Genomic DNA, 17146 nt, shown 5'->3' on the forward strand with positions numbered 1-17146 from the left:
GAACCTTTGACGTATTCCGGAAATTTGTATGGCAGCCCGAACATACCCCCCCAGACCATCAAAAAGTCCCCCACCATCGTAGGGCCTAAACTATACAGAGCCTCTCCGCCATCGCGAAAAATCGCCCGCTGTGGATTCCTTTGATTATCTTCAAGGGTTTCTCAACCACCTGTTCAATTACCCAACCTTCTCCTATTCAATCTTAGAAGGGCTAGAGAGATAAAAATCTCCCTTTTTCGAGTTAGAGAAAGGGTCGCTCTCATTATTTCCCAAGTTTCTTTCATCAACTCCAAAAGCTCGGACGATCAACACATTCTGGGCCAACCTCATTCCTTCTTCTGCCAACGTCACTTGATTATCGCTTTCATTCTTATTTTATCCACCTATATTTACCAGCCGCATATTCATTATGTCCTCCGAAACCCCCGCCGAAGCGCCCACCTCCGCTTCTCTCGAATCGCGCATCAGCAAGCCTGAAACAACCTCCAACGGCACTAACCCGTCAGCAGAAGCTTTCGTGCCTGGACAAAGTTCGAGCATAGGTTCCTGGGCAGATGAGACTGCCGAGCCTACAGCTACGGCCCCCGCAAAGGAGGAGGAGAAGAAGGCCGACGAGAACAATGTGGAACAGTCCCAAGTCGATGGTGCCACTGAGGGCCGGGGAGGCTCGGATCTTCAAGAGCCAGAGTACGATGTTGAGATAAAGTTGAGCGACATGCAAGCCGACCCCAACAATCCTCTCTATTCTATCAAAAGCTTCGAGCAGCTTGGGTTGTACGTCATTTTCCTTCACTTGCATCATATCCGGTCTTCATTTCTAACAGCGATGTTTCCAAACCCTAGGTCCCCCGAGATCCTCAAGGGCATTTACAGTATGCGCTTCACTAAGCCTTCCAAGATTCAAGAGCGTGCCCTTCCTTTGCTGCTGGGAAACCCTGCCCAAAACCTGATCGGCCAGTCCCAGTCTGGTACTGGCAAGACTGCCGCCTTCGTCTTGAACATGCTCTCTCGAACGGATCTATCGCTACAGGCACCGCAAGCACTCTGCCTGGCACCGAGCCGCGAGCTTGCCCGTCAGATCCTTGGAGTTGTGCAGACAATGGGAAGCTTTGTTCCGGGTTTGACCACTGCCGCTGCCATTCCAATGGAAGCTGCGCAGCGAGGCAAGAAGGTAGATGCCCAGATCATTGTTGGAACTCCTGGCACGGTTATGGATATGGTTCGACGGAAACTTTTGGACCCAAGAAATCTCAAAGTCCTTGTGCTTGATGAAGCCGACAACATGCTTGATCAGCAAGGTCTTGGCGACCAGTGTATCCGAGTGAAGCAGTGAGTGAAGGATTTCTCGCGACCTCTCCGAATGCGAAGTGCGCTGACAATTTATCACTGCAGCATGTTGCCCAAATCTGCTCAAGTCGTCCTCTTCTCCGCTACATTCCCTGATGTCGTCGTCCAGTACGCCACCAAATTTGCTCCGAATGCTAACCAGATTACTCTCCGTCATGAAGAGCTCACCGTCGAGGGTATCAAGCAACTGTACCTCGACTGCAATAACGATCAAGACAAGTACGATGTGCTTGTCAAACTTTACGGTCTGATGACCATTGGTTCTTCAATCATCTTTGTCAAGGTGAGAACAGGCATCCTTGATCTATAGTCACTTTCTTTACTAATGCATTTTCAGCGCCGTGATACTGCACTGGAAATCGAGCGTCGCATGACGGCCGAGGGACACAAAGTTGCTTGTTTGACTGGTGCTTTCGAGGGAACCAAACGTGATGAAATTTTCGAATTGTTCCGCACTGGCCAGGCGAAGGTTCTTATAACTACGAACGTCCTTGCCCGTGGTATCGATGTTCAGTCCGTCTCTATGGTTGTTAATTATGTAGGTCGCTCCATGGCATGACTTGCTAGTCGGATTGCTAACATGGGTCTATCTAGGACGTCCCGGAGCTTCCCAACGGTCAAGGTGACCCGCAAACCTATCTCCACCGTATCGGTCGTACTGGACGGTTCGGCCGTGTCGGTGTAGCCATCTCTTTTGTCTCCGACAAGACCAGCTGGAGACGTCTGGATGAGATTGCGCGATACTTCAACATTTCGCTCACGAAGGTGGATACCAGCGACTGGGATCTGGTCGAGGAGACTGTGAAACGTGTGATCAAAAGCTCACGAGCAGGCGCGAACATGAAAATGGATGCCTAAACGTCCCCCAATAGCGCTGATGCTCATTACCGTTCCTTTTCCATCTCCGTTTCCCTGCTATCCTTACGACGCCGCGATACCTACACTAAAATATTTGACGAAAATGGACCTTTACCGAGCCATGTCGATTACCTTCTCCATTCATCATCTTTGTTACCCAAAAGGCTTTGTTCTTCTTCCTATTTTCCTGCATAGGTTTGAAATTTTCTCATTTCAGATATTTTCCATAGAGTATTGATAAGGCTCAGAGCTAAATTTATGTGGAAAAGCGATTGAATTCATATCCCCAACTCCAGAACTTTTTCCTACGTGAAACTAGTCAATGACAATGGTGGCTAAAGGGCCTTTTCAGATAATAAGGGCGGGGAAATCAGTGATGTGGCGTTGAGTGTACCCTGCCTGTAGCGAGGAGGAATTGCTTGTCGACGTTACTGGACAAGAGCCATGTTTCCACGACCTACAATATCAACGGTAGCCATGGCATTTTAATTTTAGGTAGGTTACATCATGGTAAACTCATACAATGGGCCCCGTCTTCCGGGAGCTAGCGCGGCCTCTCCGAAGCCCAGCCACGGACTTGTGATACTTTTCTCGAATTTCTTACATGAGGCATTTGAATTAATCAATGCCATTTTCTCGGGGCGAATCGCTTTGTATCTGTTGATGCGACAGTCCCAAGTGTCTGTTTGGATAGATCATCCATATTACTTCCTCTTGGAACACTTAACCAGGCCCGCCTTCCGTGAAGATCGACACGGACCCCGGAAGCCTCGTCTGCAGCACCCCAACGTTTGCCTGTCCTTTCCGTCTTCTGCCAGATGCAAATTCAAAATAAGCTCAAGAGGACTAGCTTTATCGAGATGGCAGACTCGGTCCCGTCGACCGAGCTGGGACAGATCCCACTCGCCATGAGGAAAGTGTGACGGAAGATCACATCATCACGTGACAGCACCTTATTATCCTTGCCAGTGATGTAATTTTGCGGCTCATTTTCATTAAATTTTTGGAGAGCTCTTGGCTGTTTTACTAGCTAGCAAGTCGCCACTGTTCCCACGTTGTGGAATTGGACACAAGGTTTCTTTACAACTCGTAGGTAATGCAGTGATAGCGCTCTTTGAACCAAATTCTCGACGTGCCAGATTCTGTTGAATTATGAGTGGCACACCGATTGTGTCGAGAACCGTCTGCTTACGTGGAGCCCGTCTCAATGGTACTCTCTCACAGCGGGAAGACGAGGAGAGGAGAAGGGAGAAATGGGGCACCTTTCTCCTATAGGCGGATCCACTTGAGATCAATGAGGCGGCGGCGGCAATTGGTGGCTCGATAGCCGTCACCACAGACAGCCAGGGACAAGGGGAACGAAACAATTTCGCAGTTGGTGGATACAGCTACGTCTGGATTAGGTCGTGGTGCCTGTTCGTCTCCATCGCACGCCTTGGACACCCCACGCACGTAAAACGCATCTGCCGTGTGTTTGGTTCATACAATAGTGGACTCCTTTGGGTCGTCTCGTCGCAAGGGGAAACGATGTCATGAGTGTGCCCCTCCCTCCTTCGGGCGATTATTATTCACTAGACTTGTTAAGCGATCCAATCATTCGGCCAAGTAGGTCCGATAGCAGATTACAGCTTGAGTACCTTCGTACATCATAGCCCCACCATTTTGATGACCTATCGCTCCCACCGTCCTTTTCTTCCCACACCCTCCCCCCACGTCACGCCTCTCTCTTCCCTTTTTCTACCCTCACCTCCCCGTCCTTCGAGATTCCTTTCTTTCCCCATCTTCATTCATCAGGTTCCTTAGACATCTATCATCATGACTTACGGACACCTTGATCAATTGGCCATTAACACGATCCGTGTTCTTGCCGTAAGTTCCCTGCTTCTGAAGCCTTTCCCAACAAACCCATTTTTCATCCCACAATTGAATGATGATTGAGTTCCACGAAACTCTGATTGCCTTTGGCAACATCGTCATCAGCAATTAGAAGCCGTCTTCTGACAATCTACAGGTTGATGCTACTTTCAAGGCAAACTCGGGTCACCCCGGTGCCCCTATGGGCATGGCCCCCGTTTCTCACGTTCTCTTCAACAAATTCATGAAGTTCAACCCCAAGAACCCTAAGTGGTTGAACCGTGACAGATTTGTTCTCTCGTAAGTTCTCCACTTTGATTGTGTCAAAACCCAATCTTCGAGTACCGTTCAGCCTCCCTATCTGCCATGTGCAGATTTGGAGGCGTTTGCTCTTACGGGTCTCCCATTTCATTGAAATGTGCATGTCACTAACTTGCTCCGACAGCAACGGCCACGGATGCATGCTCCAATATGCTCTTCTCCACCTCTTTGGCTATGATGTCACCATTAAGGATCTCGAGGAGTTCCGGGTAAGTTTTACGACAGATTTTCGGGCATGTTGGATCGATGCTGACTGTATTCTTGACAGAAAATCGACAGCCGGACTCCTGGTCACCCTGAGGCTAACGATACCCCCGGTGTTGAGGTTACCACTGGCCCTCTCGGTCAAGGTTTCGCCAACGCCGTTGGTCTTGCCATTGCGCAGGCCAACACTGCTGCCACCTTCAACAAGCCCGGTTACAACCTCGTTGACAACTACACCTACACCTTCTTTGGTGACGGATGCGCCATGGAGGGTGTTGCCTGCGAAGCTGCTAGCACTGCTGGTCATCTGCAGCTCGGTAACCTCATCGCCATCTATGACGACAACCACATTTCCATTGGTAAGTAGAATCAAGCAATGAAGTGTGCACCAGATGGCTAACAGTTTATCCTCAGACGGTGACACCAAGGTGGCTTTCACTGAGGATGTCTTGAAGCGCTTCGAGGCTTACGGCTGGCACACCCAGTGGGTCAAGGACGGTGACCACGACCTCGAAGGTATCGAGGCTGCTATCGCCAAGGCCAGAGAAGTCAAGGACAAGCCCTCAGTCATCAAGCTCACCACCACCATTGGTTTCGGCTCCAAGCTCCAGGGTACTGGTGGTGTCCACGGTAACCCTCTGAAGGAGGACGACTGCAAGGCCGTCAAGGCCAAGTTCGGCTTCGACCCCGAGCAGTTCTTCGTCGTTCCTCAGGAGGTCTATGACTCTTACCACAAACACGCCGCTGAGGGTGCCGCTCTCGAAGCTGAGTGGAACCAGCTTTTCGAGAAGTACGGCAAGGAGTACAAGGCCGAGCACGCCGACCTTTCCCGTCGTCTCAGTGGTCTGCTTCCCGAGGGATGGGAGAAGAAGCTTCCCACCTACAAGCCCACTGACGCTGCCATTGCCTCCCGTAAGCTGTCGGAGGCCGTCCTCGAGGCCATCCACGATGTTGTTCCTGAGCTCATTGGTGGTTCTGCCGACTTGACCGGCTCCAACAACACCCGCTGGAGTAACGCCGTCGACTTCCAGCCCCCCGTCTTGGGCATTGGCGACTGGGCTGGTCGCTACATCCGCTATGGTGTGCGTGAGCACTCCATGGCCGCCATCATGAACGGTATCTGCGCCTACGGCACTTTGATCCCCTTCGGTGGTACTTTCCTTAACTTCGTCTCTTACGCCGCTGGTGCCGTCCGTCTGTCGGCTATCTCCCACGACCGCGTCATCTACGTTGCTACCCACGACTCAATCGGTCTGGGTGAGGACGGTCCTACTCACCAGCCCATTGAGACTCTTGCCCACTTCCGTGCCCTCCCCAACTGTATGGTCTGGCGTCCTGCCGACGGCAACGAGACCAGCGCTGCTTACTACATTGCCCTGACCTCCAAGCACACTCCCTCCATTCTGGCCCTTACCCGTCAGAACCTTCCTCAGTTGGAGAACTCCACCATCGAGAACGCCATCAAGGGTGGTTACGTCGCGGTGGAGAACCCCAACGCTGACATCACCCTTCTTGCCACCGGTTCCGAGGTCAGCTTGGTCATTGACACTGTCAAGGAGCTCAAGGAGAAGCACGGCGTCACTGCTCGTGTTGTCTCCCTGCCCTGCTTCGAGGTTTTCGATGCCCAGAGCAAGGAGTACCGCCTTTCCGTTCTGCCCGATGGTATCCCCTCGCTCTCCGTCGAGGTCATGTCCACCCTCGGCTGGGAGCGGTACTCCCACGAGCAGTTCGGCCTCAACCGCTTCGGTGCTTCTGGTGCTTACAAGGACGTGTACAAGGTATGATCACCACCTAATCTTTTTCATCTTATATCCAAGCTAATTCGCTACTTTTCAGAAATTCGAGTTCACTCCCGAGGGCATCGCCAAGCGCGCTCTTGCCACCATCGACTTCTACAAGGGCACCAAGCCCCGTTCCCCCATCAACCGTGCCTTCCAGCAGCTCATCTAAATGCGATAACGACGTCTATCGTGTTTTAGACTCCCTTCAAGGTCACGTGCGGGGCTCGTCGACAGATTACAGAGTAGACTTGTCGGCGAGGAAGGCAACGATGACGATGTGGTCTAAACTGACCATGAAAGAATTTTTCCTTCTCACGAGATCCATATTTTCAGATCTTTTATCATCAACGAAGTCATGTGGAAACGGGAATCTTATTATGTTGCGTACAGTGGCTTTCTAAAGATAGCGAAAGAGTATATTGCTATGGTAGTCATTGGCGCGTTTAGTGAGCCTTTTCTTTTTATAATTATGTTGTTCGGAAGGCTCTTGCCTTCTGCGCATCCTATTTCGGGTAGAATAGGAAAGTAACTATACATATAAACGAGATGGTTCCTAAAGCATCTTACTGTTGACCTTTGCTTCCACGCCGTGAATTGTTGATGAAGATGTCCATGTGATTCCCTGTCATTCTCAGTGCAATTCAATGTTGACATGAGGTTTTATCTCAAATAATGCAGCAAGTAACAATATAATCATTGGTGTGGTATGCTTCTGTGGGATGCAGCAATTGGAAAACAGTACAAGCAATTCGACTCTAGTCGTGCAAATAGCTTTCAGGTATGGCAAATATGAAAGAGAACAAGTATTCATTGATTTATTGATCTCCAATGGCATCTATCGTAACGACATGAGACAAAGTGAGCGTCATCGTCCTAGAGAGGTGAAGACTGCGATATATATGGAAAATAGATGGTCCAAATGTATTTTAAGACCATCAAAGCAAGAACATGCATGCTTTTGTAGCGTTGCATGGTGATTAAAGAAGTTTTGAGACTGCGGCATGGCGCAGACAAAACATTGAACGTAAAAAGACGAAGATCGCACCAGGATTCCTTGACTGCTTTACCGGAGAGCCTTGCGGGCGAAGCTGGGCAAGACAAAGGCAGCAGAGTGAATCTCCTTGTTGTAGTAGCGGCAGAGCTTCTCCTCCTCCTCGGTGGACCAGCTGCGGAGGGGCTTGGTGAGGTCACGCTTGGCGTCCTTGCAGCAGACCATGAAACCAATCTGGCCAGAGGGGTAAGTGGGGATAGTGGTATAGGCGTACTCGACGGTGGGGAAGACTTCCTTGCAGGCCTTCTTGAGGTTGGCAATGAGGCTGAGGTGGAGGAATTGGTTTTCGGCTACGGAGTAAAAAAAAGAACTGTCAGCTGTAGCCGCATACAATGGGTGGTTCAAATCAAAAGGATACAATATTTTAGAAGATGGTCAAAGATTGAAATTGACGAAACGGATTGTTGATAGAGGTTGATTGGAAGGGGGAGAGATGCTGTGGGCCAAAAAAATAAAAATAAAAAACTCAAGAGCAAGCTTAACAGTTCGCCGTGACCGCGGCAAGAATTGCAGCGAACACCACAAACAATAACAAAGGGCATCGCAAAGAAATAGAAGAGCATACAACCTTGCGTGGTGATGACGCCGCCCTCTCTCAGGGCACCGTTGAGAAGCTCAAAGTAAGGCTTCTGGAAGAGGGACTCAGCGGGACCCTCGGGGTCGCTGGAGTCGGTGATGATGACGTCGAACTCGTTCTTGCGGTCCTCAAGGAACTTGAATCCGTCGCCGATGTGGGTCTTGACGTTAGGGTGCTGGAAGCCAACGGCCATGCCAGGGAGGTACTTCTTAGAGAGACGGATGACAGCCTGAAGGGGAGAAATAGCTGTTAGAGCATGTTGGAGGCTAGAAGCCGTAACGTGTTGTTGCTCACCTCGTCAATGTCGCAGAGAATGGCCTCCTCGACGGTCTCGTGCTTGACAACCTCACGAAGGACACCACCGTCACCACCGCCAATGACAAGAACCTTCTTGGGGTTGGGGTGAGAGTTCATGGCCAGGTGGGTGATCATCTCCTGGTAGCTAGCACACAACGATTGTCAACCAGCGGGCTCTTATCATTTGTTGTGAAATCTGGGAGCAGATCAGACATACGAGAACTCATCGCGCTCAGTGCACTGGATGACATTGTCCAGGACGAGAACGGTGCCGTAGTCGCTGGACTCGAAGACAAGCACGTCCTGGTACTTGCTCTTCTCGTGGTGAAGGACCTGGTTGACCTTGAGGGTCATGGCCTGGCCAGGCCACATGTCGGAGATCTCGCGGAACCAGCCATCTGCAGAATTCAAAGAATAGGTATTAGCCGGTATTGCTCAAAATGATTGAGAAAGGAAGGGTTAGGTGGGGTGAATAAATTCATACCCTGGATAGTGGGGTGAGTGATCTGGCTCATCTTTCTAGATTTGAATGAGGGAGATTGGTGACAGAGAAATGGAAGGCTGGTAATTGATCGTGGCCTTGAAGTACGGCACACTTGAAATATACTCCTGGTCAAGAACAGTGTGGAAGGAGAAAAGGTTGACGACCAAAGGAATATTGGCGGATCCAAAGATTTCAGGTGGAGCTCTTTGAGAATTTTCCGTTCTCGGTGGTGGGAGAGTTTTGCTCCGGCGGGGGTCCCTTCCTCTCTCGGCTATCGCATCTCCCACGGTTGCGCCTTCCTAGCTGGGCTGAACAGTCCCCTCTCGTTATATCCATCCAGGTATAAATTTTGGGATTTATTCAATTTATGCTATCAGGTATAATTTTCACCATTTTTTTGCTATCTCTTGCTTGTCATCTGTGAACCATTCGCAGCTTATCTTAATAGTCCTGAGATGGATGGTTCTTGCTCAACACTGGTAACCTTTGCTGGAGCTGGAGACCAACATAGATCAATTTACAGCTCCATCATATAATCGCCTTCTTGCTTCTCCTGCTGAAAGTCGTTTTTTTTTTTTTTTTATCTCGACGCTTTTCTTTTTTTTCGAAGGGAGTAAAAATTTTTGATATTATAAAAATTTCAATAAATGAAGTGAATTAAAGGTCAACATTAATTGTATATCCAAAACATTACATTTTCCCGGCACGAATGTAGGTAGGCTTGTTCTAAAGTTACCAAAATACGCTGCATCAGAATACTCTCCAATCTAGTCACTTCCAGTAAAACTACGCGGCCTCATCTTCAAGGACTGAGAGCAAGCCAGCTAAGCACCTTCAGCCTCACTTATGATGCCGATAACTCAACCAGAATGGACTACCCTGCTTTACCAGACTATAGGTCTATCAGAGAATATACAGTAATTGAGAAGCCGCTACTACGGCTTGGAGAGAGATATGACTGTACTGCACTACCAAAGTACAATAGATTGTGGAACCCGAACCTCAAGCTTGACAAAGTTTGATCACGTTGAGCAAGGTTAGTAATGTATTCTGCAGGCAGAATCTTGCAGTAGGGCTGCATGCGATGGCTTGAATCGACGACCCACAAGTAAGAGAAGGTACAGCATGAAGGAAAACTCCTCCAGCCAACAAGGGCAAGAAGGGCAAGGCATGTTCTTCTTGAAGATCCGCAGCGGATACGCTTTATCAAACATAATAATGAGACCAGTCTGTCTGTCGATTTAATCCCCGAGGCCGCCCACACGGCCAAGATAGTCGCAAACAATTTAGCTTGGGCTCACTCCCTCGGTTGATCAATTGACACATTACAGAGGTTATTTTGTCTCATTGGCTCCCTCCTACGACCAAATGCAAAACGCCTCCTACCTGGGTCGCATTGGGACGATGATTTAGTGCTGACATTGCCTAAGCAATTTCATGATTTCTTTTGTCGCGTCTAAATCCTCTGCAAGAAATACTCATGCTTGCATTATCAATAGTCAAACAGGGATGCGCGGCCTTTGGAGGACATAAGAGCTGGTATCGCGCCCAGTTAGCTCTCGCTCATGAGGGGGGCACAAACCTTAGTATAACTTAACTGTAGTATAGGTATTATAGGTTCTTTACGCAGATAAATGGTTTAATCGAAGGAGCGACTTATTTGGCTTAAATCAATCTCCAAACAGCCGGTACAGTTCGGCAGTGCGCTAGAGCCGCCTCGGGCCCGAAACCAGGGGGCCACGTTTTTCCGTGCAAACCCTGGCCTCTCCTTATAGTTGGGCACTCCGGCGATCCTTTGCTTTCCGGGCCAAGCCCCCGTTTCCAGACGACGGTAATAACATTGCCTGAAGTTGCTCAAGGATGGGTGACCGGCATGAAGTGAGTGGCATGACGAGACTTTGCGCCACGGTAGACGCACCGATCTCGCAAGTAATGGGTCAACACAAATTGCCGCGCAGGAGTTGAGTTGCCTAGCATTGTTTTTGCCCGGCCTTGGAACGTGAAAGGCATGAAGCCCACGATTGGTGAGAGAACAGGATCAATGACCGCAACACTTTCAACCTATAATACCATGTTTGAGACGCATGGCGACTACTGGCTCTTGCTAAGCTGGAAAACCGCACCAAAGGATGGTGAAAATTAGAGTGGGTCCACGAGGGATGGTCAATTGTCCCGTGGTGTTTAGCCTGATCCGAGCTGGAGAGAGCGGATTGTCGCCGACTAGTACTCCCACGCGAGTGATCGCTCAACATGGCGCTTTGTGGTCCCGTTCTCTATCAGTAGTTTCATATACCGTGGTTCATTCCCGCTTGCAAAACCTGACGAAGACTGGGGAAGGTTCCCAAGCGTGTACTGATGGTGATAAAAGCTCCAAATACCCATGCGATTGTACAAAGTATACCCGACTGCTTGAGCTGCGCAGGACGAAGCTTCGAGCCTTATCGGCCCTGTTAAATCCCTCCAAGACTCGACTTTAGCCACTACTGGACCCCCTTATTTGGGATTCTGTCAATCCCAAGTGTTTGCACTTTTTGCGAGTTTGACTCGTTGAACTTCCCAAAGCTCGGTCAAGCGACCTCGTTCTAAATTTCGAGTGCCTGCGTTTATTTCGTTACTGTTATAATTTCCTAGAACCTCTGCTTTCAGCTTTTGAAACATACTCTGGCCGCGAGGGCCTTTCGTTGCATGGATCCAACAATCGCACGGACCGCACGCTGAACCTTCTGAGAACCGCACTTCGATGCTTGTTGTTTTCATAACATCATCCAAACCATATCAGTCTCGACTGCCCTCCGGTGCTTATTTCTCATAGTCTACTTTGCTGTTTTTCTGCACTGTCGATAGACAAATACAGTTTAGCGCCTTCAATTAACCTCTTTCGCCCACATGCCGCTCTTCAGCATGTGTTTGACATCTCGCAAAGAGAAAATGGACGAGAAAAAGGCTCGCTCTCAAGAAATAGATCGTATGATCCGACAGGATCAGAAAAGGAATCAGACTCGAATCAAGCTCCTGCTTTTGGGTAGGCGTCCCCCTAACCATCGGCATATTTTCCTTTTTGAAGCTAACGGGCTGAAAGGTGCCGGCGAGAGCGGCAAATCTACCGTCCTCAAGCAAATGAAGCTCATAAATGCTGACGGCTTCTCAAAATCCGAGCGTAAGGATTTCTGGAGACCCGTCATCTTCACAAATCTGGTCTCCGCATTCAAGGTTGTCTTGGAAAATATGGACGAGTATGGTTTAAAATTGGAGAATGAAGAGAGTATAGTAAGTTGAAATTTTATCGGCTTGGCCAAAGAACGCAGGCTTATTTACTTCTGAATCGTCGTATAGAGATGTGCCGGCATGATTTTGGCAGACCCAGAGGTCCACGCCGAGCAGAAGTATCCCCGAGAATATTTAGATGTTTGCCTCACTCTGTGGGACGACCCCAACTTCAAAAGCGGCATCCAGAAGGGTCACGAGTATGCCCTTCATGATAACATTAATTAGTATATCCTCCTTTATTCGATTCTGATGTCAGGAGCTTTTAACTAAAGCACATTATTAGTTTCTTCAGCAACATTCAGCGTCTATTTGCCGATGATTACCTCCCGAACGATCAAGACATCCTTCGCTCCCGTCTTCGAACCACTGGTATCACAGAGACCACCTTTGACCTTGGCAGCGTGACCTATCACATGTACGACGTTGGTGGACAACGCTCCGAACGCAAAAAGTGGATCCATTGCTTCGAAGGCGTTAATTGCCTCCTCTTCCTCGCTGCCGTGTCCGGCTACGACCAGTGTCTTATCGAAGACAGACGCAGCGTAAGTCCCTCGGCTTGCAAATCACCACGTCTTCGTCAATTACTTATTTCTTTCTTTTTCTAGAATCAAATGTACGAGGCGCTTATGCTCTTCGACTCCATTGTGAATTCGCCTTGGTTCAAGCAATCTGCCATGATTCTTTTCCTCAACAAAGTTGACCTCTTCAAAGCGAAGCTGGCTACTAGTTCAATTCGTCGTTACTTTCCAGACTTCCAGGCGGATGACGAGGATTATGAAGCGGCAAAGAAGTTCTTCGCTAACAAGTTCATCCACTTGAATCGATCGCCGACTCGCGAGATTTACGTTCACTTCACGAATGCAACTGACACCAATCTCCTAAAGATCACGATGACCTCTGTTCAAGATATGATTTTGCAGCGCAATATCTCCAACCTTCTTCTTTGAAGGCATCAAGTTTTCCACGTTAGCGGGGTTGTCAATGTCACGAAGGAGTTGATGAGGCGTTTCAAAAGTTTGTTTTCCTGATACACGCATTGCCCGGCAATGATAGCCTTTGTTTCTGTGGCCGAAATTTCTAATCTCGGCTTTTCTGGCGGCTGTATTGCATGAGCATATCACTATTGTACGGGATCACCCATCGACATGTGGTTCGGAGTTTTGAACTTGGATACTCTTTCATCCAAGTATATAAGTTTGGATTTTGGATACCACTTTTCCATTTCCGAAGAATTCGTTGTTGCCAAAGATCCGCAATCTATATCAACCGAGGAAAGTTCTCTCAGTCAGTACTGCCGATTTTCAAGGCAAACTGCGACGCTCCCTCTGGTAATGAGCATAATTGATCTAATTGACTCGAAGTATGAAGAAAGGAGGGGGATGGACTATCATAGCGCATTATCACGCCTGGATATGTATTTTAAGATAATAATTCTACCAAAAGATTGCAAACCATATCAAGGAATCGTTTAATCTGCAAAAAGATCAGAAATAATCTCGTCTGTGAGTCTTCTTTGTGTCTCCCGAGATGGGATTCCAAGCCAAGCCAACTGCGGCGAACTCGGATACCGGGCACGCTTAGTCATCATACCTCTGTCTGCTGATCCGAAGTGTCGTCAATTCTCACCGTCTTCGCAGCAAGTGAGCCACCATCACTGCCAACATCGAATTTCCCCACCTTACCCTCTATTGGGTACTTCTTTTAAGGCATTTTTGAAGAGGACTGTTCAAGATGTTCTCTTCAGCCCTTGGCCGGGTGGCCCGGGCGACACCGAGCACGTTATCGGTGTCGTCTGCGGTCACAGCGCGAGCTTCTCCCGCCTCAATGGCAGCCGCTGCCTCAACCCGATCAATCTCCGTTCGCAGACACCAGCGGCGCTATTCTTCTTCGAAGCCATCAAGTCCGCCAGATGGATCAGAAGGAATCGATGCTCAGCAACAGACGCCTAGCAACGGCTCTTCTGAGTCTCGGGTGGATGGCTCAAAACGAAACGCCAACCGCCTCAATCGGCGCAAAGCCAAAGACGCTGCCGCAGAGGCGACACACAAAGGGAAACATGAGGCTTTCGTGAATCTTCCCAGCGTTCCTTCGACACCTCATCTTCACCCTTCTGGTACGTTTCACTTCTTCTTTTTGTTTTTCAATAGAAGACAAGCCTTTTCTGGGGTATACCTTTTCAAAACTTTCCTATCAAATTCTAATCATATAATAGACGTCGCCGTATCAGCATTCTTTTCCCTTCACCGTCCTATTTCCATCACCTCTTCAGTCCCAGCTGGCTCCACATCCGCCTCCTTCAATACCATCTTTGAGCCTCGCACGAAGAACAACCGGCAACATTCGGAGGTCATTTCCACTTTATCCTCCGCCGTCGACAGCCTTGAAGCCGCAGCGGGCTCTCAGCAGCAGACAGGTTATACCAGCGAGGAAGCCGAACTGCGGGCCGCTTTAGCGCAAGCACAAAGTCTAGATGTGAAGCATCTTGATGGAGCGCCTGCTCCCTCGTCGCTCCAGTTCCCTGGCCACCTTCTTACGGGCAAATTCAAGCCCTTTTCTCCTCCGCCTGCTCCGCGCCCTATGAAGCCCGCCGCGAATGCCGAGGAGGCTGCTGCAGTCGCTGAAGAAGCCGAGGCTGCAACTTCGGCGCCGACGAAGCAGAAGTCGTACTCGACGGTCCTGACTATCCTCGAGTCCACTATGCCCGATGGCGCCAAGACCTATACGGCCCGCACGACACCGTTCGTCGCCGACGAGAACACTCCCCCCGCTCGCCGCTTCCTTGACCGTATGTGGCTTCGCCAGGAGCGCTGGGAAGATTCCCGCCGGGACAACGGCAGCACCAGCGTGGTGATTGACGAGGCATCCATGCCTGAGCAGATCATCATGGAGCCTACTGAGGCTCTGGATATGGAGGCTATCAGTGTGAAGCGCCAGCGAAAATTGAAGATGAAGAAGCACAAGTACAAGAAACTCATGCGCCGGACACGTAACCTGCGACGAAGACTTGACCGTAACTAGACTGGGCTCAATTTCAAACGGAAATGTCTGGAGTATTTGTCTAGTCTTCTGATGTTATTTTCTTTTCTTTCTCTTTCCTCTCCTCGGACTTAGTTGCTACCCTTCCTTTTTCATCTATCACGCTTTAGATCGTTATCCATTTTTTTTTTCGATTTGGTGGCCGGTGTTGGTTGTCACGTTGAGTTCCCTTTGAGCTTACCCGCTATCCTTCTCAATACGTTTAATGTGCATCGGCATATGTTCTCGTTGTTCTATTTGATTATCTCTTTATTGGGACTCTCCATTGGCATCATCACCGCACCTCATCATCATCATCATCATATCATAGCTATTTACCATTGATAACCGTATATACAAATTTCATCCATACTTCATCTCACAGAATCACTTTAAGCTGATCTAGTTTCCATGACTGTAAAAGAGTACGGGAATGTAATCACAAGGTACAGAGCTCAAAGTTGCAACACAATGGTGTACTCAAATTTTAGAGGTAGTAATGTGAATTGATTAAAGATAACTACTATAAAAGCGTAAAACTCCTCCCCAGCTGTTCCGAATCAAGAGACGCTTGAGTATCAAAGCTCGCGGGCCTTGGATCTGGAGTCCCGCCCCTCAATGTCATCGTCTTTTGCGGACCATGCGAAACAAGGAATCATAGCGCCCAGGAACAAAAATAGAGTTATCAGAGACACATAATTAACAAGATGGAAATCGAGGTGGTATCGAGGAAAAGCATGGCGTCGAGATGTTGCTGGTCTTATATCAACAGAAAAATAAGACGAGTCAATTCATCGAGTGGTGGCTGTGACTTTTGAGGTGGGATCACGTTGCCATGATAATGTACCTGTAACGCACGTTAGCCATAGATCCAAAAGTCATTATCAAGCTGGAAAGCCAGCAACTTACAATGCGTGAATTATACCCGGCACATAACCCAGGATGGACAAGCAAATGTTGATCAGCAGATCAGCACCGCAACCACGCTTGAGGAAGACACCAAGAGGGGGGATGAAGATGGCGACGATGATATCGCAGAGCTCGCTGTAGAAATGTTAGCGCCAGAAAGACCATCTGGAAGGAAAATTCCAGGCTCTCAACACAAATGACGATCATCGCGGCAATAGCATTACTGCTATGGAGCCGATTGATGATTGTCAAGCATGGACAGCTGCAAGGAAACAGCTCAGTGCAGCCACTGATGCAGCAGACCGAGATGAAGAGAGGAAATGGAATAAAGACGATTCAGGAATGCGACTCACCTTGCGGTAACCATTTTTACGATGGGAGAGAAAGAAAGAGATCTACTCTGAGGGGGTCCGAAGATTGTTGTGCCTTTTGAAGATGGGAGGTTGAAGAAAGTCTGGATGATGACGGGAGGCTGGGGGGGAGGGAAGAGGGAAGAGTTGGGTGACGAGGTTTATTTATGGGGGATGAATAGCCTACAAGGCGCGCGGGTAAACTGGGTACGAGCTGGCCTGGCTGACTGGGTGATGATGATGCCGATGATGAGATACTTTATTTGGAGCTTTTGGGTACCGATAGTGCTAGGCTAGTCCGTGCGTAGATAGAGGTATTTCCAGGTGCTCAATCAGGTACCCATTCTATCCTAACAAGCCGTTCTCCCTGATTCGGGGGTCTCACGTCACCCGCACCACTTCGCCCTTTGGGATCAGAAACCGAACGCCTTTTTCTGATTTCAGAGCCAATTCCAGCCCAATTGGCTCTGAGATAATTTACGTTTCCATTCACTTCTACAGCGTACACTCTACGACTGTCCCTCAGCATATTTTGGATTTTTTTTCTCCCTTTTGTTCTTCCCGCCCAAGTCGGCTGCTTCATTGCAATATGTAGCTCTCATTTAATTTCCGAAAGAGCCGATTTGAAAGCCAAAGACAGTCCCCTGCAAGATGACGCTCATCTGATCATTTCCCCCACTGACCCTAGAACCGGCTTCTGCGCTTCTCACTTACCAGCCACACTTGTTACGTCATATACGCCACACTCGAGGGATACAGTCTCCTCTAAACAATCTTACAAGTGTACCAACACGTACTCCGGAGTAGTGGAGCTTAATTTACCAAGCTTTT

At 48.9% G+C, this 17146-nt stretch overlaps 6 protein-coding genes across 6 annotated transcripts; 4 read left to right on the forward strand and 2 right to left on the reverse strand.

Annotated features, from left to right (window-relative positions):
* Positions 1-63: 63 nt before the first annotated feature.
* Positions 64-2493, forward strand: L228DRAFT_246404 (putative ATP dependent RNA helicase). Its single transcript, XM_018332401.1, has 5 exons — positions 64-774; positions 844-1329; positions 1393-1630; positions 1685-1885; positions 1942-2493. The coding sequence occupies exons 1-5, from the start codon at positions 410-412 to the stop codon at positions 2203-2205; spliced, it is 1554 nt and encodes a 517-aa protein (XP_018189153.1). The 5' UTR covers positions 64-409; the 3' UTR covers positions 2206-2493.
* A 1527-nt stretch (positions 2494-4020) lies between these two features.
* Positions 4021-6534, forward strand: L228DRAFT_252972 (transketolase TktA; the record flags this gene model as incomplete). The annotated part of the gene is made up of 6 exons (XM_018333720.1): positions 4021-4074; positions 4217-4359; positions 4505-4589; positions 4649-4943; positions 4999-6362; positions 6421-6534. 6 exons carry the CDS (start codon positions 4021-4023, stop codon positions 6532-6534), a joined length of 2055 nt encoding a protein of 684 aa, XP_018189154.1.
* Positions 6535-7036: 502 nt separating this feature from the next.
* Positions 7037-8993, reverse strand: L228DRAFT_246406 (putative spermidine synthase). Its single transcript, XM_018332402.1, has 5 exons — positions 8775-8993; positions 8508-8688; positions 8288-8435; positions 7985-8222; positions 7037-7706 (listed from the first exon to the last, which is right to left on the reverse strand). The coding sequence occupies exons 1-5, from the start codon at positions 8803-8805 to the stop codon at positions 7429-7431; spliced, it is 876 nt and encodes a 291-aa protein (XP_018189155.1). The 5' UTR covers positions 8806-8993; the 3' UTR covers positions 7037-7428.
* Positions 8994-11675: 2682 nt separating this feature from the next.
* Positions 11676-12988, forward strand: L228DRAFT_209801 (guanine nucleotide binding protein, alpha subunit; the record flags this gene model as incomplete). The annotated part of the gene is made up of 5 exons (XM_018329828.1): positions 11676-11796; positions 11854-12041; positions 12108-12265; positions 12325-12583; positions 12647-12988. 5 exons carry the CDS (start codon positions 11676-11678, stop codon positions 12986-12988), a joined length of 1068 nt encoding a protein of 355 aa, XP_018189156.1.
* A 696-nt stretch (positions 12989-13684) lies between these two features.
* On the forward strand, positions 13685-15443 carry L228DRAFT_246408 (hypothetical protein). Its single transcript, XM_018332403.1, has 2 exons — positions 13685-14154; positions 14254-15443. The coding sequence occupies exons 1-2, from the start codon at positions 13866-13868 to the stop codon at positions 15057-15059; spliced, it is 1095 nt and encodes a 364-aa protein (XP_018189157.1). The 5' UTR covers positions 13685-13865; the 3' UTR covers positions 15060-15443.
* Positions 15444-15541: 98 nt separating this feature from the next.
* Positions 15542-16386, reverse strand: L228DRAFT_246409 (putative stress response RCI peptide). The gene is made up of 3 exons (XM_018332404.1): positions 16319-16386; positions 15966-16100; positions 15542-15903 (listed from the first exon to the last, which is right to left on the reverse strand). The coding sequence occupies exons 1-3, from the start codon at positions 16330-16332 to the stop codon at positions 15882-15884; spliced, it is 171 nt and encodes a 56-aa protein (XP_018189158.1). The 5' UTR covers positions 16333-16386; the 3' UTR covers positions 15542-15881.
* Between the last annotated feature and the right edge of the window lie 760 nt (positions 16387-17146).

Source organism: Xylona heveae (genome assembly GCF_001619985.1).
Source record: "Xylona heveae TC161 unplaced genomic scaffold L228scaffold_4, whole genome shotgun sequence".
Taxonomy (NCBI): domain Eukaryota; kingdom Fungi; phylum Ascomycota; class Xylonomycetes; order Xylonales; family Xylonaceae; genus Xylona; species Xylona heveae.

Bases quoted from the DNA above. Each gene is read 5' to 3' on its own strand.
- L228DRAFT_246406 (XM_018332402.1), bottom strand. From the start codon at position 8,805: ATGAGCCAGATCACTCACCCCACTATCCAGG. The intron at 8,689-8,774 runs GTATGAATTTAT...TGAATTCTGCAG, and splicing joins CACTCACCCCACTATCCAGG to ATGGCTGGTTCCGCGAGATC. The intron at 8,223-8,287 runs GTGAGCAACAAC...TCTCCCCTTCAG, and splicing joins TTCTCTGCGACATTGACGAG to GCTGTCATCCGTCTCTCTAA.
- L228DRAFT_246408 (XM_018332403.1), top strand. From the start codon at position 13,866: ATGGCAGCCGCTGCCTCAACCCGATCAATCTCCGTTCGCAGACACCAG. The intron at 14,155-14,253 runs GTACGTTTCACT...ATCATATAATAG, and splicing joins ACCTCATCTTCACCCTTCTG to ACGTCGCCGTATCAGCATTC.
- L228DRAFT_246404 (XM_018332401.1), top strand. From the start codon at position 410: ATGTCCTCCGAAACCCCCGCCGAAGCGCCCACCTCCGCTTCTCTCGAA. The intron at 775-843 runs GTACGTCATTTT...TCCAAACCCTAG, and splicing joins AGCTTCGAGCAGCTTGGGTT to GTCCCCCGAGATCCTCAAGG. The intron at 1,886-1,941 runs GTAGGTCGCTCC...GGGTCTATCTAG, and splicing joins TCTCTATGGTTGTTAATTAT to GACGTCCCGGAGCTTCCCAA.
- L228DRAFT_246409 (XM_018332404.1), bottom strand. The intron at 15,904-15,965 runs GTAAGTTGCTGG...CGTGCGTTACAG, and splicing joins CCGGGTATAATTCACGCATT to GTACATTATCATGGCAACGT.